Source organism: Amblyomma americanum, chromosome 1 (genome assembly GCF_052857255.1).
Source record: "Amblyomma americanum isolate KBUSLIRL-KWMA chromosome 1, ASM5285725v1, whole genome shotgun sequence".
NCBI classification, from domain to species: domain Eukaryota; kingdom Metazoa; phylum Arthropoda; class Arachnida; order Ixodida; family Ixodidae; genus Amblyomma; species Amblyomma americanum.
The window spans coordinates 129,144,616-129,170,184 of NC_135497.1; the positions used below are offsets into that span (position 1 = coordinate 129,144,616).

The 25,569-nt window shown below is 53.3% G+C and overlaps 1 protein-coding gene across 2 annotated transcripts in view; it reads right to left on the minus strand.

The window, feature by feature from the left end:
- The window catches only part of L (zinc finger protein Lobe), a 170,001-nt gene that overhangs the window by 45,080 nt on the left and 99,352 nt on the right, over positions 1 to 25,569 (minus strand). Inside the window, exon 1 of one of the 2 annotated variants that reach the window (XM_077646884.1) lies at positions 20,236 to 20,575. The exons of the other annotated variant lie outside the window; for it this stretch is intronic. Coding sequence (XP_077503010.1) covers positions 20,236 to 20,470 — 235 coding nt within the window. The 5' untranslated portion in view covers positions 20,471 to 20,575. Of the gene's footprint in view, positions 1 to 20,235; positions 20,576 to 25,569 lie in introns of those variants that run through there. 2 annotated transcript variants of the gene reach the window in all.

Here is a 25,569-nt window from a genome sequence, read left to right on the forward strand (position 1 = left end):
AGCCGGCTCCCTATCCTTACTAGAGTCATTTGCATGCATCGCCCAGCGGGAGTCGTTTGAAGGAACGCTGCCGCGTCCCACTCAAGGCTCTTTCGTATCGCGGGGTCGCGCGACAGTGAATGGCTGCGTAGCACTGTTGGGGCTGTTGCGGATAAGTGAACGGATGATGGGGACGTGGTAGTACGTGTCACTTGTGAGACATCTCGAACAAGGTCGCCTTCTTGTCCATCCGTAGTACAGCTTTCACGCAGCAGCGCGTGCGGGCGTTTAGCGACTGCCGCCACTTCAATTGGAGCACGTCGTTGTATGCCTATATGGGCCCTTCCTTAGCACGGAGGGCCCTCAGACAATCAGGAATCAATGGCGCATTTAAGTAGTCAATATTTTTACGCTTGTTGCAGACGGTCGTACCGTTTTTCTTTTTTTTTCATTTCACGCTTCTTTGTTCATAAAACAATTGGGCAGGTTCATCACGCCAGTCGGTGTGACGGAATTTGGCAATCTCATTTGCCGTACATGCTCGGTCGTTGAGTCCCCGTGACAAGCCCGGTTGTTGCCCTTCGCGCGCAGCTGTACACGCGGATACTTTGTCTGTCCAGAGCTTGAAATCGCGCGCTTCCGTGTCCCGGCCCACCTATCTGGACTATCGGCCGTGGCCGTTTCTTTTTCTGCTGTTTACATCCTAGCTTCCGCCCTGCCTCGCACACTGTCGGGAGCCTCGGCGCACCTGCGGCAATAGCTCGCTCTACCGATGTCGCTGCTGCGACATGGAGTGAGAGCAGCAGATACGGCGGCGGTCAAGGGCGCGCTGTCGACAGCCGGACGGGCCGGCATCATGCAACAACGAGGGCGGAGGAACAACGCCGAGATCGTTTTGGGAGGGGGTGTGCAGCGCAGGATTCTCTCCGTGGTGGTCGACGCAGCGGCCACAGCAGAGTGTCGCGGGTCATGACGCGGTGGGCGTCTGTGCAAGATACACAGCGCGGCGCGCGTGCGGCCGCCGGGCGCCCGTCCGGCGGGGCCTTTTGATGGCGGGGCCGCCGGGGGCGATGCCGTCGCTCGGGTGCGTCCGCCGCCACTGGACGATGGGAGACGGCGATCGTCTGGCGTGAGCGCGAGATCCTGGGTGGTCGGGCCGCTTCTCTGCCCCCCCCCCCCCCCTCCTCCCGCTCCCTCCTCGGCCCAACGCCCCGGCGGTTGTCGGCGGCGGTATTTCGGCCGGCCCGGCGAAGGTAGTTATTTCTAAGGTGACGTTGTAATTTGAGCGGGAAGGGAGGCCACTTCCTCTTGTTTAAGCGACGGCCTGCGTGGGGGCTGGCCTCCTCCGACTCTGACAGCGGACGACGGCTTCATCACCGCAGCTGCACAACGCGGCCGCCGACTCGCCCCGCCAAGGAGGAGGCCGCCGGCTGATGCCCGCCGAGACGGGGCGCTCCGCGAGGCGGAAAGAGGCAACGAGGGATCGAGAAAATGAGCACCGCATCAACCAGTGGGTTTTATCTGTGACTCAAAAGCACCGTATCTCCTCGCACCCTGCTACGAGACACGGTCACTCGAAGACCGGCTGGAGTCTGGTCAAGCTGTTCGCCTGTGGGAAAAGGGCGAGTGTTTTATAAGAAAAGGGGGAAACCCGAGAATGTTTTATGAGAGGTGCGCATGTATAAACCTAAAGTAAACGCGCCGGAAGGTATGATGTGGCTGGTTTGGGCCACGCTGCAAAAAGATTCAAGGAAGAGAGTAACACCCGAGTAAGCTTACAGGAGGGAGCGACACACGTGCCACAAAGGTCACTAAAAATATGATTCGCGCTCAAGTGGCTCGGCCCCGCTGCAAAGAGGTCAGCATTCCCGTACATGCCGCGCGGATAGCCCTTGCTCGGCGGCTCCCATTGAGAAAGATGGCTCTCCTGGTCTGGCCGCGGCAAGGTGTCGCGGGCGCGCATTGCTGGGGACACGCATCGCTAATCAGCGCCGATCCACCGGGCGCTGCAGGGGACGCTGCAGCGCCGTAATGACAGCGCAACGACGGGAGCGCCGCGCGTCGGCGGCGGCGCTGGGACCACCGCGCCCCGCACTTTTGTTGCAGAGGTCCCCCCCGGAATGAAACCCGCACAAAGCGGCCGTCCGCCCGCAGACCAAAAATAAGCAATCCGAGCGGCACGAGAAAATTGTTTCCTAACTACCGCCGGATGCTGGCGGGGCGATACGCGGCTTCCAGTTGGTCCAGGGACCCCCCGCAAAGGCCCTGCTCTGGCCCTTTTTTCTTTAAAGCGGAGGGAAGAGGCCCGGCGTCATCTGGCGTCTGCGGCGCGGTGATGAGTCCCGCTGAGAAAGCGCGGCGCCTCTGAAGAGGCCAGCCGATAATCAACCGGCCGAATGAACTCGTTCCGGCTTCCGGAAAGTGGCCCGCGCAGATCGTTGCGCGACAATGAGTTTCGACAGCGCCGAGTCATAAGCGAGCGGAAGAAAGCGGAAGGAGGCCGAGAGAAATGGCCTGGGAGGCGCACCGTGCCACTTCGCCCAATTGTCAGGCTCGACATCAGTTATGACCGGCGGCGCAAATGACAGCGGCCGGAAGGAGGGCCCCAAAGGCTGCGCCGGACTCCCGCTTGCGTCAACGGCCAGCGCGAATGGGCTCTCACATGCATGGCTCTCACCTGCGGCCGTGCTCAGTGCTGGCCAATCGCGGCCCGCGTAACCCGGGCTGCGGAGCGACGGTCCCGAGTTAATATCCAGGTGCGAAGGGCTGTATGAAATCGCGCGAATCTCGTTTGGGACACCGTGCGCTTTGGCCTCCTGTGAGACCAATCGAGGCGCACCTAAGATGACGAGCGGAAATGAAGCAGTAACGAAATTGGAAAGTGGCCAAGTATGGATCTCGCGTTGCACTCCAAAAAAAAAAAAACACATTGCACCAACCGAGAAGCACGTTCCCTCTATGCCAGTCGGCCATATGTTGATGCAACTACAGCGCAATTGCTCTGTTAGTATTCCTGACGGCCTTGCCGCATTCAGTAACTATACACCAAGAGAGTGCTAGCTATAGGTTGGATCGTACATAACGTTAACGAGAGACTGCTGCTTTTCTAAACACTTATTAGACCTACTCCTCCCTCAGACTGCATTCCCCCCTCAGCGAGAAGAATAGCCGGCTAATCTCGGCGCGCGGCCCCAGCATGACGAACGGAAGCTAATGGCACCTTAACCGTGCCTTGGCCGGACCAGCGGATGAAACCTGGGTGGGACCAGTGTCCGCTGCACCGAAAAAGTGGCCGATGAGCGCAGGGCCTGCGGGGAGAACGAGTGGGCGGCCCCTCGGTGCTGGCTTGTTTGAGGGAGCTGCGTGCCGCTGCTGGGCCTTTGTCGCCGGCCGGGTCCATCAGCCGGCCGCCGAAGGCGTCACGCCGGGATGGACGGGGAAGCGCGTTCGAGCGTCCAGCGCTCTCGGACGGGCACAGCAGCAGCAGCCCCCGGACTTTAATGAAGGTCTTCGCAGAGTCTCACGGGAGCCGGCGCGGGCTCCGGTTTTGTTCTCGCGGGGGGCGGCTGCGAGCACGCCGGGTGGCCGCCGAACGACGCTCCTGGTCCGCCTTCCATTTGGGCCTCGACCGAGCCAAGGTCGGCCTCTCAATGAAGCGCGGCCCTTTCACGACTGTCGCCTCCGCCGTCGCTTTTTATTCCCCGCTCTGGGCGTGTTCCCAGTCGCCACGGCCAACGCCCGCGCTGGGAGGCTCGCAGAATGCGCGCCCGCGGACCTGCAGCCGCAGCGTCGAGACTCGTCGCCGAGTCACGGGGCGGACCGCCGGGCGAGGCTCCTTCTGCGGCGAGGCAGGCGGGACACCCGCAGCTCCACCCTTGCTCCCGGACGACGGCGTTCAGCGCTGCACGCAGGTGCGAGCCAAGGCACCCCTGGCGGGGGTGCATGCACAGCCGCCGCTGACGAGCGTCGACGGAATGCGGAGCGAACACGTGCGGCACCGCGGGCTCTCGGCTGCCGCAGAGCCATGGCCGCCGTCGTAATGCTCATGCGCACCACTCGTTCCCTCTGCACGTAATCGCTTAGCGCCTCCTGCACACTACTAAACTCGGGTGTTTCCGTCACGAGGGGTTCTGCGCGCTACGCGAGGGGCTGCGTAGGACACTAACGCTTTTGTTATTCAGCACAGGCAGAATGCGAATGTCTGGGCGGCAGACGAAGCAAAATGCCTTATTGAAATTCTCAAAGCCTCTGCCACGCAAAACTCGCTCGTGTAGAGCCGGGATGGTGAAAAGATTCACCGCCACAAGACGGAACTCGCCTCTGTCCTTCTGTTCCCATTTGTTGGGCCCGTAACTGGCCGTGATATCAAAGCTCGAATTCTTCTTGAAGGTTTTGAGCTGCTTTCAGCGTCACGTAGTGTGCAAGCTTCTCAAACCCTCCTTGAATGCGAGCCAAAATGCCATCATCAGCCAAGCTGCGTCCACTGCGGGACAAAAGCCCCTACCAGTGATCCCCAATTAACGCTCTCCTGCGCCAGTTGCAGCCCTTTACTTCGGTAACCTTCCTAACCTCGTATGCCCTCGTGACTCTCTGCCGCCCCCTGTTGCGCCTACCTTCTCTTAGAATCCACTCTGCTGTCTTGCCTGACACCCGGTTGTATATCTGCTCGCATGCCTTGCCCATCAGTCATTTAATTCCAATGCTGGAATCCATTAAAAACAGGGCTGCCCGCTTTATATCGCGTAACTATGACCGACCCATGCAAGCGTCACAAAAAATCAAACAAAAGCCTTTCAATTCATTCGCTTAAAATCGGTCGTACTATTAGTATTTTATGTCTCCTTCATATATATATATATATATATATATATATATATATATATATATATATATATATATATATATATATATATATATATATATATATATATATATATATATATATATATATATATATATATCAATTCGGCCAAGCAATCACCTCTTCCCCTTCAAACCCCATAGCGCATGTCCACATTGCTTCGATAATCTATCCAGCTTCAAGCGTACAAATGTCAGGACACGTGATATGGATTCACCTGCACTGCCTCATGCTATTTCACTTTGCAAAGATCTTCCCGATGTCATCCTCTCCATCACATAACGTGAAGTAGCGCTTATACGCACATTAATTACGCTGCACAACGTTACATTTTTTTGTCTGCATAGTTCTTTGGTGTTCCTTTGTATGTGTTATCATTCGTATTTTTTTCTTTTGTTCGACAACTTCCCTTAGTCAATGCTCCGTACAGATGCCTTTGAGTTATTCCAAAAATAAAAAAAAAATTCGGCTATGACTGCATCGCCTCATGTTGGTTCCCTGATCCACTCTGCTCTCTCCGTGTCTTGCAACTTCACTCCTATCATTCCTATTTACATAGCTCTCATGTGTTGTCCGCAGGTTAATTTAAAGCATTTTCGATATGCTCCAAATTTTTGCCGCATGGGTGAGTGTCGGCAAGAGGCAACTGTTATATACTTTCCTCTCGATGAATATTGGTGCGCTATATTCATGACTTCAGAGTACCAGCCGAATGAACTCCACCCCATTCTTACTGTCCATAGCTATTGCACTCTCATGGTCTGGATCTGAGGTGAGTATTTACCCCCGATAAAGGTATTCCTTTACCACTTCCAATACCTCGCTTCATGTCGTTAACTGTTGCTCCTTTCTCGGAGTGCTGCACATTGTCTTCGTCAATTTTCCATTTCCAGTCTCACCATTCTGTTTTGAGCATCGAGGACCTTAGCACGTCTGCCAGCTACTGCAGGGCCATGTCGTCAGCGAATGGGAGGTTAATATAAGTGTCCCCAAAATATAATGCTCCGGGAAGCAGAGGCGAAAGTACCGCGGGGGTCTGGTATGTGTCGGCGCACATGTGCCCTCAACAGCTGACGCCCCGTGCCGGCCAGGTTCCCACGTGAGGCCGGCCAGCGGTCAGCCAGGGGGCGGCCCGTTAGGCTCGCTGCGCCCCGAACGTCTCAATCCCGCGGCGCCACAAAGCAGTTGCACGAGCCTCCCGCGGCGCGCGCGCTCCCCGGGCTGTGGCGGCGCAGGCCCCATTGACCTTTCGATTGGGGGCGGTCGCCGCAACGGTCGGCCGTCCAGCTGCAGCCCCCGCAGTCGTGGCCGCTGTTCAGGCCGCAGCCGGCGGCCCATTCTCCGAGGACGCGGGCCTTCCAGCGAATTGGACATTCATTACGTCCCATTTAAAAACGGGGAGCGTCCCGGGTGCGGGGGCTCGATGACAGTTGCCCTGTTAGGGCGAGCCTCCTCGGCGGAGGGAGCCGTCGTCAGCCCTTTGTTGCGCGCCCGAGTGCCTCGGCTCCTTGTTCGGAGCCCGGGACCCGCCTCCGAAGGAGCGGCCGACATGCGTCACCAGCCGGTCGCAGCCTTCCCCGCCGCCACCCATTCACGGTGGTGTACTGCCGGCGCGAAGAACAGCAGTCGCTACAAGCGTGGCTCGCCCGCCATGTCAGGAGGGCGCAGTGCACGCACCCCAACAGCACTTCCTTGGGGGTATGCGCGAAGTGCATTCGCGGAAGCGTCGCTTAAAGCCGGAGTAGGGCTCGAACAGCCCCGCGCGAGGGCGGCTTGCCCGCAAAGAGAGGAACGAGGCGGCGGAAATCCTGCTGACCGCTCGATTCACTGCCGAAACAGAATGCATCGAAAGCACCGTGCACTGGTCAGGTTGGTTGAGCATATCGGGGTTCGATGAAACAATGGGGCTGGCACACAGGATATCTGCGACCTTCGCTTTACCTTTCTTAACCTCTACGAAATCAAGATCGGAAAGCTGCTCGAGCGCTAGTTAGACTCCGTAGCACCCTTGCGACGGGCGACTGCAAGAACTCATGAGGCGACAGCCTATCCAAGACGGATCTCACGCGAGGAAAGGCTTTGTTAATACGGCCAATGAAGCGCAATAGTCAGATACAAGTGAAGAACGAAGCGGCAAATCAAAGGAGGCTCTCCAGCCAATGGCGTCGACAGATTGTCATGAATTCAGTCGTGGTTAATCCCCTTGGACCTGCTAGTGTGACAGAGCAGGGGTTAGCAGATGAACGGGGATTAACCATGGTTTAATTGGATTAACCGTGGCGTCATGAAAATCGGTCGACGCCATTGGCTGATATGCCTCTTTTGAGGGGCGTCTTTCGTTTCGGTCTTGAGTTCTATCCGACCCGACCATAGAACGGTTTCAATCGCCTTCTGGGCCAGATTCACAGAGCATATCGCTCGTGAGATGTCGGCTTTTAATTGGCTGGCACCCGTACCCCGTTTAACTCCGAAAACTAGCAACAAACAGCCAATGAGGCACACGAAAAGCGTTGTGAACCGAACCTTTACTTCAGTGCCAATCAGATATAAACTCTGCCATATTCTATCGTGGCGTACTGTAGCTGGGCGGAAACTCACGCGAAGACAAAACCAAAGGTAATCTGTGCTACCAACGCCGCAACGTAACTTGACCCGGCTCAGAAATCAGTACACTTTAAGGAGGAAGGCGAAGCCACTTAAATACCGTCGGACCACCAAAAACAGTCCCGACCCATGCGTTACCCAGAGAAGACCAGCACCAGTGGTTGTTGTGTCTCTCAAGTCCAGAAATAGGAAGTCAGTCTTTCATCTGCACTACTTTGGTACCGTGCAGTCACTTCCCGCACACATGCAGTGAAATCACTGCCTATTGTAGAAACATTAAACAAAGATATCCTAAGCCTAATAAAACGCTAACGAGGGAGGGGGAAACTATCCTTCGCAGACCTCAGAGACTCCTTCTAAAATCTCAATCTCCTCAACAAAACCCACCCTGTGCTATAGAGCAATAAGTGTCCATTCTGCGAGGCATACCACATCATATATGGAAAATGTCAGCAAAATGACGCAATTCCTATAGTATTAACGAACCTACTAAGGAGCAGCAGGAGGCTGTGCTGGCCAGCCCTCGCCTCGCGGATCAGCGGTAACTGATTGCAAGGACCGCCGCATCCTCCAGTGTGATCCTGGACAAATTAAAGGTTTCCGCCCGTTGCAACCTACGCCATTCTAACTCTATGTCGACAATAAAAGTTTTATACTCCTCCTCTGAACTATTGCATTTCTGTTGCTTCTTCTAAACATGCCCCCCCCCCCCCCCCCCCTCAAAAAAAATATTCCTATATACTGACGAACCAGGCTCGATTCGCAGTGTGACCGCATACACCAGAACGTATACGCATCGTATATGCGAAGCAAGGGCGTGAAAGTCAGGCATGAGCAGTATCGAAGATACATCTATCTTCGATAAATGTATCTTTCGATGCATATTGCATATCGGTATTATATATCGGTTGCCAAAAATGAGAGTATCGGAGTATCGTTATCGGAAATACATTTTTAGAGTATCGTGTATTTTAACGATACTCGATACTAAAAAGAAAAAAAAAAAGTCCCGCAGATGCTGAGTCCGTCGTGAGTCGCACTTTGAGCCGGGGGCGCTCGCTCAGGCGGTATAGCACGCAGAAAAACGGGGGGATGGGGTACAACTAGAAAGAGCCGAAGAGATGACGCCATTGCCGTTGGAGCCGCCAGTCTTCATTCTTCCTACGCTCATTGTTTGGCAGATAAACGACGTATACCTTGCGCTCGTGTGCACTCGTTGACAGAAGGAATGAAGAGACGAGCTCACCGTTGTGGTAGAAACAGCGCCCGTTTGCCCCTGTTTCAAGTTGCGGTGGTTGCCAAAAGAAATGGACGACTTTAACCATTACGCCCAAGTGCTTACAAAACAATGTTGTTTACTTTGCCAGCCCGATAAATGTCACGCACACTTCCACACTCGGGTTAATGGGGTCATCAGCGCCGACAGCGCCAAATGCATCATCGGACGCATTCCTTTCCTTTGGAGAAGTAAGCGCTATAACTAGCCATAGTTTTCAAAAGGCGATTGAGAAAATTGAGTTTCTTAACTAAATCGTCAGAATCCTCTAGTTTACATGGCTATATGCTCCGCTCTTATACATTCATAAAAGGCGCCTTTATAAACACTTGAGGGGACACTTAAGCTACCTACCTCGGTCGGAAGTTTGCTCACAATCCGGTGGGCAGATTGTAATGACGTCACGTGGTCACGTGATCTAAATGGAACGTTGGCCACCTGTTTATTCGCTCCCAACGTCGACGCCTGACCTCCTGTAGAACGGCAGCTTTAACGCCATCGCGTTAAAATACAACGCGGCGTCTGCTCCTGTATAGAGGGTTTTTTCATTTGCTTCTCTTATGATGTCAGTGCACGTTAAAGATCCCCAGGTGGTCGAAATTATTCCGGAGTCCTCCACTACGGCACCTCTTTTTTCCTTTATTCTCTCACTCCCTCCTTTCTCCCTTCCCTTACGGTGCACTTGAGGTGTCCGCCGATATGTGAGACAGATACTGCGCCAGTTCCTTTCCCAAACAGCCAATTCAATTCAATTCAATTCTCTTATAGCATATCCGCATCGCGGGGCTGTTTCGGGGCCGCAAATGCTGTCACCTAATGCTATTAACTAAAAGCAACATCTAAATAACGGAGTTTAGGTCGACATGTCCTGTCTAATAAAAACTTTCAGCCCTTTTATTTTTGTTGTTTACCTTCTAGCGTTTATCGTAGAATGGCTATCTTAAAACCTCTTTTAAACACAGTGCTGGGGAAAGAACCGAACGGTTCCGAACGAAACCAAGCGTACGCAGCTTGCACTTTTTAACGCAGGGCAAAGACAGAGGCAACAAAAGAAAAGCATTAGGGAAGTGTGAAGTTTATTCGTATGCACTCAAGTGCTCACAGACAGGTTTTCAGAACATTACTTAAAAAAAAAAAAGATTTCTCTAGGCTGCTTATGGAAGTGTTCGTTTCAACGTAACCAGCTGCGCCAAAGTGGGGCTTAAAGAAGTCCGTGCGGCCGGACTCAGTTTAAACCCTTTAAAAACAGTGCGATATATCGAATACCCTAAAGATGCTTGAAATCACAGAGAAATTTTTAACCTAGCTAAGCATATTTCCTGCTTTATTATCAGAGACGATGTCAGCTATGTATCGAAGTATCGACGATACAGAATCGGGTGTCTGTATCGGAAATCAATTTCGGTTCTGTATCTTGTATCACTATCAAAAATGCAATTTTCGAGGGCATCAGGTTTCAGTATAGAAAAAACTTGTTGAAGTATTGTGCCCAGCACTGGTGAAAGTACAACACCGCTAGTGTGAGAAGCCAGCTCTTAAAAAAATTTTTTGGAAGTATTCTCCGAACACCGCCTATACGTACGTGTACACGCACACTCATCAACTTGATTATGCTGTGAAGTGGTGGCAGAAAACACCTGCGAAATGCAATCGGCTGGCCGCCCTCTGCTACCTACAGCACGTTGTTCCTTTGTATTTGTCAACATCTGTAATTTTTGCTGTACACCCCCCCCCCCCCCCCCTCCTTCCTTACTCAATGCTCAGTATGCAGGAGGAGCCTGTACACGGTATTCTAAATGCAAAATTTCAGCTGGTATGATCACGGGTGCCGCAACGCAAGTAGAGTTGAAGCCGCTTGCAAAAAGTACTGCTTGCGCACACGAACACACACACACACTTTAGAAGTCGTGCCTGTACAGTAACGCATTGTATATACCCCCCAGAACATTTTTAATTGGAATGAAACATCAGCAGTAGCTGATACCTATAGGTAACCTAAAGCAGCCAAGTCTACATTCGTTAGGTTGGGGGCAACCTAGAAAGACTGCAAAATAATAAGCCCCTGCCTGCACGCACCAATAAGCCAAGTCTGCAGTCGCCAAGAGCGCGTGTGTGACGCAAGGTGGATTCAAGCGAGCAACGCCGAAGCAACGAGACCGCGATCATCGAGGTTCGCCGATCGAGCTGGGGTGAGGGGGAGGCACGGGTTGTCGGCGGCGGCACCACCGGGGAAGCACAGCAGCCCCGCGCAACCAGTGCAGCAAAGAAAAGAGGCCCTCGCTGCACGGTTGGGCGGCGCGATCGCAATCAAGCGGCATGGAACGAACGGAAGCCGCGCTCGATCGGAGCTCTCCTCGCGCGAGGAGGCTTTAACCAGCGGTCCCGGGCATCTCGGACTGACGGGAGACAGCCATTTACGCCGCTAAATTGCAGGAAACGAAGGGGATCCGCGGCCGGCCCGCGGCTGTGCACACCTGGACACGCGGCCGTGCACAAGGTGCGCTATGCGGCCGCGATCTCCGGGGCCGAGTCGGGGCCTGCCTCTTGGCTCCGCTTCGATGGGGCGCGTTTCGCCGAGAGCGAACCAAGCGAGACTCGCCGCGCCGCTGCTGGACCGCGACTCGAGGCAAGCCAGGGTGTGGAGGGGGGGGCCTGCCAGACGCGGAAGCGAGCGGCGGCGAGGAATGTCGCGATGTCCGGCCCGGCAGAAGAAGCCGCGCATGGCAGCTTTTCACTGGTCTACACGCAGAGAGGCAAGATAAGTTATGAGCCGAAAATAAAAAAAAAGGATAAAAGAAGTAACGGAAAGCGAAACCGTCGCGGAGGAATGCAAATGTCGACAACGTGCGAACATTTTTAGGCAGTGCGCTACGCTGAATTGAATCGGGTGTTTGGGGAAAGGAAACGGCGCAGTATCTGTCTCACATCTTGGCGGACACCTGAACCGCGCCGTAAGGGGAGGGATAAAGGAGGGAGTGAAAGAAGAAAGGAAGAGAGAGGTGCCTTAGTGGAGGTCTCCGGAGTAATTTCGACCACCTGGGGATCTTTAACGTGCACTGACATCGCACAGCAGACGGGCGCCTTAGCGTTTCGCCTCCATCGAAACGCGGCCGCCGTGCGGAAAACAACTACGTACACTATAGCAGGGCCAGGTATACACGTTAACTTATTCGTCCCTACCTGCATAGCGGCATATGAGAGATTTAAACGGTCTCTGAATCGCCGTAGTAGGCGCTTACTATGGGAAGAGTGACATGCCATGTTGTTTTATATAGCACCTGCGCGACATCAGTGATACGCATGCTAGCTTGGCCATGCACATAGATCCTGCGTCAGAGACCAAGAAAACTTCGAAGGATCCTGCGAGGCCGTCAAAGGTGTTGGCTGAAGTTGCTGCCTGTACTGTATGCTCTGAGCAGAAGCGAGGGCCACGCGGCCTATCAGTTTCACTTCAAAATAACTACCATTGTTTTGCACGTGAAGCAAACTTTCAGGGCAGTTACAGCGTCCCCCATCCCTAAGCTCACGGAAATCGCCTTCTGATTACATCAAACTTCAGGGCCTTTGCTCTTCGCTATCGTCTGCCTGACAGGAGTGCAGTGTGCGACGCTGACCGTGGTTATGGAAGCGTCAGCATCACTTACCTCTGTGCCAGCAAAGGAATCACTTCCTGGCATGAAAAAAGAACCAAAGCAGACTGTGGCTTGAATGGGCCATGCGTTTTCTCATAGACTGACGGCTGTTTACGTGGCCAGGATATTATAAAGCCTCAATAACATACCTGAGTCTTCGCTGTTCGTATCGTATGTGTGGTGTTCCGTCAATACTCCTAATTACTGGAACAATCAATATTAATTAGATGACGCGTTCAATATGTGGAAACATACAAATTTTTTTCATAAATATTGCCATCTTTCCGAGGTGAAATACTCCAAACGCCAGCCATCTATGCGTCTTTGGGCTTACTGCTACCTCTCTGCCAGACGTTATCCAATTTATCTAGCACCGTGGAAAGTCTCAAGGCGAAGCTATCAGTTATTCTCCCCACAAGAGGTCGGAAGGTCTGGCCATCTTGTTTCTTGTCTTCGCACTTTTTTTTAAAACTTTGTTGCATTTTACAGTTCGTCATTGTTATTTTTATTTGGTATGATATGGTATGGTACATGGCGTTTAACGTCCTAAAGGTGCACGTGGGACGCCGTATAATGGACTCCGGATTCATTTAGAACTCCTATGGTTGATTATTGTGCACTTATTTCGCACAGCCCACGGGCATTCGCGCATTTTGCCTCCACTGATATCCGGCCACCGCAGCCGCGACCTATCCAGCATTCGAACACCGTAGCCACTAAGCCCCCAGGTAGCATCGAAAATTAAAATAACGTTGAAAAATCCTTATGTAAGCCGTATTAACGTCACGCGTAACAAAGGAACATTATTTTAATGCTAAACAATCAGGGATAATGTTATATGTTGCATCATAAATAATGGTTTAACGTTAAAAAACATTGTGTTAATTCTTAGCTCTAATGTTATTGTAACGTCAAAATTTACCAAATAATGTTACATGGTACAGCGTAAACATTGAATTAACGTTCATAATAAATATTCTTATAATATAGTGTCCCTCATTTACATTATGACTACAACACAACATTACAAATATATTTCGAGTATTATGTCCCATAACTTTTTCCACTGTTCTTACAGTAAAGACGTTCTTCAATTAGCGGTACTTTTCAATAAATCTCCTAGAATGTGTCTGCCATAGATCACATGCACAGCCCCATTATTTTGTTAGAAAACATCGCTTAGAAAACACCACAATCACTCACGGGGCGCCCTTCAATAACGGCTATATAAGCTTGTCTATGTGATATCTGATCGTAAGTGAGTGAGTTTGCATGTATTGGTTGAGGTGCATTGTAGTACACAAGGGTTTCCCTGGTTGCTGGTCGCCCTCGTTGCAAAGATCACTTTGCCATTTTAGAGAAAATTTAAGTTATGTTGTTTAAATGTTTCATTAAGTTTAAGGCAAGGTTATTGCAACGTTATTTTGTAGCGTTCAGGGAGGAAACTTTGAATAAAAGTGACACTGAGAACAGTACGTTAACGCTTGAACAAATTAAAAGCAAAACATTGCTGCAACGTTTCGGTGCTTTTCCGTCCCTCGTTCTTAAACCGACTGGAGTTTTATAGCACATTTATGAAAGCGTTTTAAGTGGTTCGCTTATCAGCACTGCGTTTCCGGCCCGTCTTAAATTGTGTAGGCCTTCATTTTGACGTTTCTCTATTTCCTGTCTTCTCGCATTTGTGCCGCCGTCGTTGGTTTGTGGCCCACCAAACCACATAATAATTTTTATCAGCTTTATGACAAGTAGCGTAAATTTAATTTCCGTCACCTCCCGTAACCACCTCCGCCACCACAATCACTGTCGTTGCGCTGCCGCTGCATGGTCCCCAGTCGGCCACGGAGGCCGCAGACTACAGCCGTGGCCTGTGGAACCGCGAGAAGTCGAGATACTCCGGACAGCTATAGGCGCTTGCATTGAGCGAAAGCTCGGCTGCATGGTTTCTCTGACCTCCAAGGGTCTCCTGGTCCTCTTTCTAGTGCGGAGTGATGGGAGCCCTGCGACAACATATGTGCTGGCGAATAAGGAACTGCCTCGCTGTACGTGTATACACGGTGGCGTCCTGCGTGCCATTTTACGCTGCTCGATGTGTGTGGAGGAATTTAGTGGGCGGCCAATGAGAGTGGCGCCATTTACAGGGCAAACACGGCGGTGGCTGCTTCAACGCCACCCGGGCAGCACCTGCGCTACGCGACGCCCTGATTGACAGGCGGCCAGCCGCGTTGCGCGCGGGGCCGACGTCAGCGCGAACCGGCGGCGATTGTTTCGGCGGCGCGCGCGTCGTCTTTCGGGGGCACTCCGCGTCCTCAGCCGCGCCCGCGCACGGGTCCCCCCGTAACTCAACTTCGCCCGTGCTCGGATGAAACGCCCCGAGGCCCTTCTGCTCTCCGAGTCAATGCAAATCAGGGCCGGCACCGAGTTGTCGACACTGCGCAGACCGGTCTCTCTGCCTGGACGCCCGTCCGACGCCTTGCATTGCCTCTCGGGCCAGCTTCGATCACGTTACCCGCCGAGCAGAGGTACTACGTCTCCGGCGCCAGTCTTCCAACCAACATGTTGCAGCAGATCCGGAGGGAAACCCATGCACTTGTCCGCAACCACCTCCACCCAGTTGGTAGCGGGTCTGAAGCTTCTTTCATGCATGAAGAAAGAAATAAGCACGAGGACAGAAAAAAAATGGCCGGTTGTTTTGTCCCAACAGCGGAGCGGAGCCATCGTGTGGAACAAGTCTGAATAGCCTGGAACTGTTTAATTTGCCCGGAATGGGACTGCGAACGCGCCGCGCACTCAACGACGTCCGTGCGCGCGCAACGAACGAGGCAGGCAACGCTCGCAGGGGCGTAAAGTCGAGTTAGACTGGAAGGACCACCGAAAGCGACAGCAACGACCGGGACAAGCGGTGCGCGAACACGCTGCCGAGAGATAGCCCCAACAGCGCATCGAACAAAGCGGAATTCAAAGCGAGCCGGGGTGGCGGCGCTCGTTATCGGCCCGGGCGGACCCAGCGGCGCTCATCGGTTCGAGAGACGGCTCCGAAAACGGTCGGTCGTCCGTGGCGATTGCCTGCGCCCGAAATTTGTGTCCTCCGACGGAGCGTGAGAAGCGGCGACGGTCGGACAGGCCCCCGCGATAATTGGCCCGAGCCGACGACCACGCACCGGCCGCCAAAGATAAAGCGGCCGAACCCAAGGAGAATAGGCGACGTCTCCCAGACAAAGCGCGCCGATTCGCGCGCGCCACCTGGCCAAATAGCATTATACGCAGAAACTCGTTAAAATATGGCCACAATAACGGCGGTGGGCAGCGCGCCGTAACCCCCCGCCACCTGCCCGCCTCTCGGCTAACGAGTGCGATCGATAATCATCGAAGGGTCGTCGATAATGCCCGCGATTGTCTTGGACCGCCTTTGTGGCGGAGATGTCCGGGTGATGCTTCTCTGTGGCGTCCGAGGCGTCCTCGCCTTTTGTCATGTAAAACGTCGATTGTCGCTTGGCGGGGGGAGCTCTCGGCGGAGATGGGTCGTACAGTGTTTCACAATGTGGCGCCGGACGCCCCGGAATGCCGAAAACGCCGCCGCCGCGGCCAAAGCCCGCCGGCGCTTGGGAAGAAGCGCGCGCCTGTGGGAGCGCCCCTGGCGCCCGCTCTCCTTGCTTGGGCTCGGCGCCCGCGTCCCAGCACCGGCCGGCCAGACGCGCTGCTGCTCGCAGGGCACGCATGCTGTAGCTCGCCGCCCTCCTTCGAGACAAATCCTGTTGCCTCTCACGGTGCGACCCGCGCGCGCGTTCGTCGAGGGCCTTCTTTTGCACTAACAGTGGGGACGCGCGTTACGGAGCTTCGTGCTCAGACCCGCGAAGAAGCAACTTGGAGTCTAAGATCGAGGGTGCTCATAGCAGCATTGTGCGAGTTGCATAGAGGACATCTATACTCCGTCTCGCTAACTCTGCGCAACGCTTCGGTAGCCGTAGAGCTGACGTTATAGTAGAGATGGCCCGCCTGATAAAACATTTCGCACGTGATAACTGAGAGCGATGGGCCGCATGAGTTCACACGCTGGCCAATCACGATTGTGAAGACGTCGGCCGATCGCCAGCCGCTAACAGTTTTGTGAAATCGGCACCTATAATAAGCTGGTAAACCTTGAAAAGAACATACGGGAAGTCGGTTTACAAAAGGACGCAGACTTAGCCACAGCTACGACTTCATTCTTGCATGCACCTTCTTGCATACAGTTTCCATTTGCTGCTGGACATAACAGTGCGCGGTAGTAAGCAGCTGCAGAAAAATCAAAAGGGGGGGGGGGGGGGGGGGCTGTCGGCTGGCATTCACTGGGCCACTGTTATTGTCAGGTGCCGACAGGAGAGGGAGGGCAGAATGGAGGATTAAGTTGAATGGTGGCGTACGCCAGTAAGCAGAGCCTCGGACGATTTCACTGATTTTTGAGACAGCCGGCTGAATAAACTGTCGACGTAAGGAACACAATAAACTTTTATTCCTCGTGATACTTGTGCTCAGTGAAAAACAACTCGCGCGTATATTCTCGCGGTCACTGCGCCGACACTAAGACAGCTCAGAACAATTCTTGCACGTGTTCTCTTTCGCCCTAAACAGAATGGCTGAAAAGGGGGTGCTTCCATTTAGTAGAACGGCGAAAGCCGGTAGATACAGAGTATGTAGGGCGCAGTCGAGATACAGTGCAACATGATCGTTTCTGCATGCAGTGCAAACGCTTTATTCCGCCATTCATTTTGATGACAGCGCATCATCAAGTAACCATGCAGTTAATTCACGTACAGCATGACTGACTGCAACAACTTCGCAACAGTCCGCGCTTCACGAATGATCGCGTTTCGAAGGTGCACAAACGATATAGGCAGACGCGCCGTCACCTTACAAAACTTCGCGTAACCATTTAGCGGCTTTTTTTTATTTGCATAAAATTTTCATTAATCACGTAAAAAGCCTGTAGATTCTGACTGTCAGTGTTTTTCAAAGAATGAATACTCGGGCCGTTTCCTATTCGGTGCGGTGCCGCGCGAACAGTATCTATTGCTCGTGGGGTTAATCTCGAGATCTGTGCAGCCACCGCATCGTTAAATGTCGCCTTTCCGGCGGCGAACGCACTGCACTATATGGACAGCAGCGACCTGGTCAGCACGTGCTGCTCGCGGCGAAGTTGACCGCGCAACTCTGCAGCAGCCGGAGAAGCACAGGGTGCAACGACGCTGCCGCGTTTCCCAACAATTCGCGAGGTTCGAGCAGGCCATGTGTGGTCATACCACTTCCGCGCGCACCCTTCGCGTCCTGTGTAATGTGTAAGCGTGGCCGAAACAAGTGTGTGGCTCAGAAAGGCGGCCACCCCAGGGGTGTGTTAATCGAAACGAGGCCCTTAGAGACAGACGCTCCTTCCCGAGTGAGCGTGACGGCTCCAAGACTAGAGCATCGCAGTGAGGGAGGGGGAGGCGGCGGTGCGCACGCAGCAGATGAGTGCTGTGGCAGAGGAAGCGCGCCGAAACGAGTACACCTGCCGGCGGCGCGTGCCAGCGCGGCGAGCATCCGGTGCGCGCGCGACGGCTACAGTTCCGACGAGCAGGGCGCAGATCCGCTTCCCGAAAAGAAACGAGCCGGCCGGCATAATCGGCGAATCCCTTTTCATTAAGGGCATCCAGCTGCCCCCGCCAGCGACTCCAGCTCGCCTCCGAGGTGCCGTCGCGTCCACCTGCCCGCGCTGGACGCCTCCGGACCAAGGCGCCGCCGCGTCAACCGCACCGGCGCCGACCGAGCAAGCGCGCGCGCGCGCGAGCCTTCCAGATGCGCGACGCATACAAAACGCGGGGCCCGCGGGAACCGCTCGAGCGCGAGCGGTCCGCCGGCAGCTGCTTGGCCCCGCGTTGCGCCGTTGCGAATTTGATGGGCGCCTTAAGCCGCCGCTGCTGCGGGGGCCAGATACAGCGAGCGCTCGCCTAATCTTCGCAGTCGTTCGCGTTGTTACTATAAGCGAGAACGCTGTCACCGCACTGGACACCGGGCGTTGTTGGGGCATAATAGCGCCGACCGACTCACGAGTTATGGGCAGGGGTGGCCGTACAATCACAGAAAGGAAAAGGAGGATCGGCGGCTGCCCGAAGGCGTGCCAAATGTTTTGAAGCCAATGAGAGTGCGTAGTCATTGCCTCGTTTAATGGCCAGGTGCTGTCTGGCGTCCCCAACTGGCGAAGGACGGGAAGAAGCGGCATTTGGAAACAAAACTGAGCGGCGAGGTCATTACGCTAGGCCCTCGACTGTTACGAAGATGCCTTGTTGGACTCCTGCATAAAATCACGCACTCGTAGAAGGCGTCCTCAAGAAAACGAGCCCTGTCCCTGCGGCAGCAATTCCTTATTTTTGCATTCTAATTCCTGGAAAATTAATACTGCGACAAGTGATGCAATTTTCACCACAACAGGTATTCGTTAACGGAATTACCGCTTTTGAAGTGTTCAGTTTGAGCTGCATTCTCACGGTCAATAAAGGCAATATTCTCACAACTCTATTATACAAGATTCTGCATATTTTATGCTGTCCTGTCGAAAAATGCCAGCAGATTTCCCTGGTCAGCCATGCAATGACAGCTTCTACTATGCTCTCAGCAAAGGCTGTATCAAACAATGATAACAATGATTTTCGTATAGCTGCAAGAGCAGCTTTCCTCAGCTCAATACAGCGCGCATGTCTAGCTTCTCCGCATTCACTCCAGCGGCGGTATACTGCAGAAAGGGCGCGGACGCTGTATAAGGCGCCAATAAACTGCTAAAGAAAGCATAGCAGTAGATGAAGAAAAAGAAAAGGTGCATTCCTCGGCTGTCATTGCTACTTGCTTAGAGGGAGCTTTCCTAACTGAGGGCCTACATCGAAGTTACTATTGAATTAGATGAGGAATTGCTGAGCTTCGCTCTTCACACATTCACTGCTTCGACTCGCATCATATTGGTCGCATCTGAAGAGGAGCACTGACCACGTACTGATAGCGAATTTGGGATTCGGGCCTTGGGGTTTTCATAAGAGGGTGGCTAGATGTCGCGGAATTCCATACTTAAGTTTACTAATGCGGAGCTGTCAGTATAATGAAAAGCTATCGAAGTTTTGTAAACCATGCGTCAGGACGCTTATAGAGTGCACAAATTGGCAGCTTAAATTGCACTGTTCGCGAAATTTAAGTAGCCTATGTGACTTTTACAAAAGTACCATCAATTAAATAACGGCACAAAAAGGGCAATCGCATTTAGCCATTTGGTTTCCTTTAGACACTGGAACAGGTGCTGTTTACAGTTTTCTGATATATCTGTTTTCAACATGACCGCACACACTCGTAAATATAAAACTTGTAAACTAATAAAATATGACAATTTTTAGGCAGCGTTTTATCTCAAGCCGGCAGAATATTGCCCACGAAGCAATATTTTGCTGCTCATAGCCTCTAGAATTTCGCCTGCTCTTTCGAATTCAAGTTTTGTACACATCGGTTGTGCGACTTCCGAGCGAAAAACCATTTCCCCAGGCTCGCGTACTTAGACTAACTAGAACGGAGATTTCGACGATTGCATCTTCTTCTCAGAGCAAACTAAGAAACGGTGGCAGCTGTGGCGGGGGGGGGGGGGGGGGGGGAGGGGGGGGGGAAGTTGCCTGTCACCAATATGCAAGCGTGAAGTGTGGGTCTGCCAACCACGCTGGCCGTGGTTCCCACCTTGCTAACTGCCAGGGAACTTGCGCTCGATGTTGGCGCAATTCCGCAAGGAGCAGTACTCCGGCTAGGCTTGTTGGGTCAGCGTGCGACGGGAGCTCGGGAGTCGGCCCGGGGCCAAGGGATGCGACCCGGGGGAAGCCGTGCCCCTAGCTGCGCACACTCACCGTGCTGCGGCAGCGTCCAGGACCAGAGCAGCGGCTCGAGGGCGGCCCAGCAGAGCGGCCCGATCGGCCATGTGGCTGCGGCGCCTGCCGGCATCATGGCGCGAGCTAGTCTGCCGGGTCGCCACAGTCGCGCGCGTCCACAGCGCGAGGTGTTGCATTGTCTGCCCCTGTCGAAGATGGATTGGCCCTTGCATCGGAAAGTAGCGGCGGCGGATAACGCCGCAGGCGCACACATGCGGAGGGCGGCTCCCCGGGGAGACTTCCGCGGGGGACACGCCGGCGACCGGCGTCGCGCCGCAGACCGCGATCGCGCCTTGGCCACCCACGGGAGGCGACTCGCGGAATCGCCGCGTTTGCGCAAGCCGGACCCGTCTCGGGATGAATGGCGCCGACTGCGCCCCTCAGATTCAGACCAATCCACTCTGCCCCCTTAGCTGAAGCGAAGAACGGAGAAAAAAATATAGAAAGGGCGCGCGATGGCAATATTGCCGACTGAGAGACGCCTATAGCATGCGAAAGGCCCTGCAGTACCTGTAGGGTATTTACTATTGGTCAAAGGCTCCTGGCTTCTTGGTTGAGAAGCGGCGATTTTCCCCTCGAATTTATGTTGCACCGTGTTTACGTAGACCGAATCAGGTATTACGCGGAAATAAGTATTTGCGGAGCGAGTGCGTTATTAACGAAGCTTTCTGTGCTTGCGCCCCCGGAAAAGTGAGTTACGCTACTCTAAGGTAAATACTGTCTTAAGCGTACCCAGGAGACAGCACACACGGATTGCAAGCACGTCAAGGGACCAGATGTCCATGGCATAGCGACGTATGTTCAACTTCCGCGGCAGCTGCCTCTCGTAATTAGCTGCGCTGCCCACAGCAAGAAGTCGCACCACGATGCCAGCGTGCTCTGAGCCGCGTTCGTGGGCCGACAAAATCCACGGGGCGCGACGAGGGCGCAGCTGCACGGTGCCAACTCTTCCCCGTCGCGCGGACGCCGCGGTGGTCAGCGCGCGCACTGTGCCCTCGCGCCCAAACAAGAGCGCACACAAAACGCGCATAGTCTTGGAGCAACAAAGGCGACAGTGGCGCCGTGCGAGGAAGAAGACAAGCGGTGTCCGCGCACCGGCGTGGCCCTGTAATTCCAGCGGCTTGAAAAGATCGCTCCCGAGGAGTCCAGGTATAGCGCCATCTTCTTCTTTTTGACAAATTGCGGCCGGCCCGTCAGGCGATCAGCGCGCGCGGTCGGCGCCAGAGGCGAGGTGCGTCGGGAGAACAAAGAAACAGCCCGACCGGGCGCGCCCTGAAAGGTGCCGCGCCAAGTGGACTGTCCGGCTCGTTCCGAGGGGGACCGAAAACGGCAGCCGGCGGCTTTTCTTTCCTTTTCTGCCGCGCTGCGCGAGATAGGGAGGACCGGCCCGCCGCCGTTATAAGCGCGCGCGCGCGAGCATTTGACCTCCGCTCGGCCTCTGCGGTCTTTCTGGGGACCGCGTCGGAGTAGCGCAGCGAAAAGCATGCACGAAAAAAAGAAACCATCGAACAGAGGAGCTGACAGCGCCGGAGTCGACCTGTCAAAGCAAACCTGCGTGGCAATCAGAGTGAGCTCCGTAGCAATCGGAATGAGCGCAGCGACCAAGGGCCGCCGCGGTTGTTGTGCGTGTATTTACTCAAGATCCGCCGTGGCTGGAAGCGGGGCGCCGAGAGATTCAGCTCTGCGCAGCACGTTGGGGGATAATGGAGAAGCGACGCGCGCTTTTACCGCGCCATGTCGCGTGTTCGTCTGTTCGGTTCGTGCTTTGACAGGCGTTGACTAAGTAGTCAAAGAACGTGCATTCGCCAAACAGGCGCCTGTACAACTCCTTCTGTCCCGCTGCAATGTTATATTTAATAAATTTCAGCACGAACTTGCGTAATCAAATAACACATGTTCGTCTGGAGCGGGTGCTAATTTGACGCGTTGTCAGAAGAGGCAAATGGCAGCGTGAAAAGCTGGACGAATTTGTGGCTTTGTTTCTCAAGTTGGATTAAATAAAGCTGTAGAGCTTCTTCGGCACTCCGGGTTTAATTGTTGAAATTTAAGTGGCCCGAAAAAGATCACCGAGAAATCCGAAGGCAGTTTAGTCGAACTGAGAATTACAGTATGCGCAAAGATTGGAAGAACGAGCGCAGTCGTCGGGTGAATTAAGTCGATGCCAGCGGCGCGGCCTGCGCATGCTAGTGATGCCCTTAAAATTTTTTCCCGCCGAGATTAAGACGACATTGCAATCACGCTCTGCAAGCAATGCGTACTTGACGCGCTTTTGCCAAGTACAGCATTCGAAAATTTCCTATAGAAAATCCAGCATACTGGATAATAAGAGGTATTCCTTATATATCGATATTTTGTCGTTTACACGGTTCCACGGAGCAAATGCTTTTTATATCAGAGCACGTAATGTGAGAAATACGTTAAATTCCGTCTATACTTTTTCTTTTCTATACAGCGACAGCTATATAGACGTCGCTTGGCAAAATCGTGGCGGCGTCGTCGTCGACGACGCTTGCGTGCGTGTGCGCACGCCGCACCCCCCTCTACACCACAAACCCCATCAGCCCCACACTGCCAACGCCACACCCCAACACCCCACCGTCATTCACTACCTCGCGTACCACTGCGGTGACCTAGTGGTCTGAGCATCCGCCTCGCATGCGGGAGCTGCGGGGTTCGATCCCAAGTGCATGCGGCCGGGTACCCACCGGCGGTACAATGGGTACCAGCTTTCCGATGGTCTGTTGCTCGACTTCTTTAGGGTGAAATGTTTGGAAATGGGTCTTTGACCCCACCTTGAGAAGACGAAAGCACATTGTGTCATGGCGCTCTTTGGCCTCAGATGCCCTTGCGCCATAGAAATCCAGTCATATCATACACTCCCTCGCTGCGCCTGCCAAGCCGGACGCCCGCCTTATGTGGATGGGTGAGCGACCATGCGTAACCGTACGGGGCGCAAGTGTGACGCACGCACCCTTCTACTCCCCTACCCCCATAACCCATGGCTATTGATTGCTGCACCCGGTCCCTCCAACACGTTCATCAAAGACTGGAGCGCACTCATGCCGCTAATGTGAGTGCAGCGGCATAAACGCAATATACATCCCACACTTTTAATCCGGAGTTACTAAAACCCATAAGCGTTTCGAACATCCCCCCCCCCTCCCCAATTCCCCGACCACTTCGCATAAGTTCACATTTCTAATGGAGTAAATGCCCGGCCATTTCTTTCTTTCTTTTTTTTTGTAGTGGAACGGGTGTGATTTTTTATTCAGTTTTTGTAGGAGCCTTGCCAAGGAAAGAAGAAAGCAATGGACGTCAAGAGGTACGCCCCCAAATAGAGGTTTACTAAGAAAACAAGAAATGAAGCGTTTTTTGTCGCTTTTTTCTGATCAACGTAATAACCCTGTAGCATTTCAACGGTACTATTTATGGTCATGTTATAGGTTGTTTACGTTGAGAATATCTAAAGTTCTGCTTTACTGTGCTAGGATACATAAAAGTAGCTTGTGTTTATATATGCGATATCGTACAAAGGATTGCTGCGTTCCACGCATTGCCAGTACACCACTACAAGTGCGTTAATATATACTCTATGACGATCAGGTTCCGTCGGAATCTTACGCGCAAATTGAGCGCTGCTGTATGTGGTCGAGGAACTGCACCTACATTCACTCTCATTGAGGGGTCTGGAAGAGAAAACGATTTTTTCCCCCTTAAATTCCATGAGCCGCTTCTATGTTTTTTGCTTTCTTTCGGAACACTTGACAACATGTAGCAACGAGACTCGTGCCTACTCCAGATTGATCAGTAAACGTCACTGTGACCGAAATATTCCTTTATTGTCACCGCGCTGTAATTGCCCGCTTCTGCGTTGTGCTCTCTGAGTGCGCATCAGACTCTCCGACGTCACACCGCAGGTGCGGCGGCCTTCGACTCGCGAGAGTCAGCTGACTCCCGCTCTGCGTTCATGGTAAGACGAGTCGCCTTCGCCCGCCTTGAGCGGGATCGAGGAACACAACAACGTCACTGTGCGGCACGCCATTCACCGGCCTACTGCGCCACACCACCGCGGCTCAGTTTGGGCAAACACCCGGGCGCTGCTCCTCTGTCGAATGCGCGGGGCACCAGAAAAGCGCGTGCACCAAGCGGCGCGGCGAACACGGGAAATATCCGATGTCTGCCCAGTGGAACCGAAACAAAACCTTGATCTTCGGACGACGGGCGCCGGAGGGTGGGAACAGCGGTGGGAGGCAGCGTTGTCACGTGAATGGGATGCTTATCCGCGAAAAAGAAATTATATACATATAAAGAGCTATGCTTTGCTTCTGCTCGGCAAGTCACTCGTCGTGAGCGGTGGGGCTGCTGTCGTAGCCAAGCGCCGCAGACCTTGAGGTTCGGATAGTATTCGCTGCTCTGTGCGGACATTCAGGAGCCGACAGGACCGATCGATGAGAGCATTTTTGAAGTTGTAAGGCGTGAATCATCCGCCGGGGAGCAGAAACTAGAAGATTCCCTCCGTTCACCGAGGCAGAGCCTCGCGTTCCCTTCCTCTGCTTATTTCGACACCCGACCCTTCAGTTCCGCGGGTCGCTCTATTGTGCGCTCTCTAATTTAACCTTTCCCGCACTCCTATCCTTCCGTCGTTACCTCCCAACTTCTCTTCCCCACGCAGAGTAGCATGCCAGCGATTTTTAAACGTGGGCTAAATTCCCTGCTTTTTCATTGAAGGCTTTCTCTCTCTCCCTCTCTCTCACTCAAGCACGTGCGGGCCTGAGGCTGACATTCTGTGATCAAATAAAAGAGAAAATGTTCTATAGCGTTTCTGGCCTGGTGAGAATGGAATGCAAGACGTGCTACCCTCGCGCCCACCGTTTCAAAAACCAGCTATATAGAAGGCGGTGCCCGCGAGGCCACTGCACAAGCAACACACTCAAAAGAAAAGAGAACAATACACAACAATTCTGGACAAAAGCATTTTTGAACGGGAAATAGTTTATGAGCGCAAATTTTCATATATTGTAATGTTTTTCTATTACAATCATTATTTCCGCACATCTCCCGTCGGCAGGCTTGCATTTTTTTTTGCTATTAACATTTTGCTATCGTCAAAAGCGGCAAAAGCGTTCCCCGTTGGTTTCCTAGGGCAGTCATAACTGCTCGATGCGAGTGATGGAAAAACTCTAAAAGAAAGATTTCGCTAAATATCAGAAGAATGGACCATTATCTTCAATATTTCCATAACAGTGTCTTACAATTTTCTAATATTCAAAATTTTTGTCCAATAATGTTGGACGTCGTTCAGCTTGCGGCGTT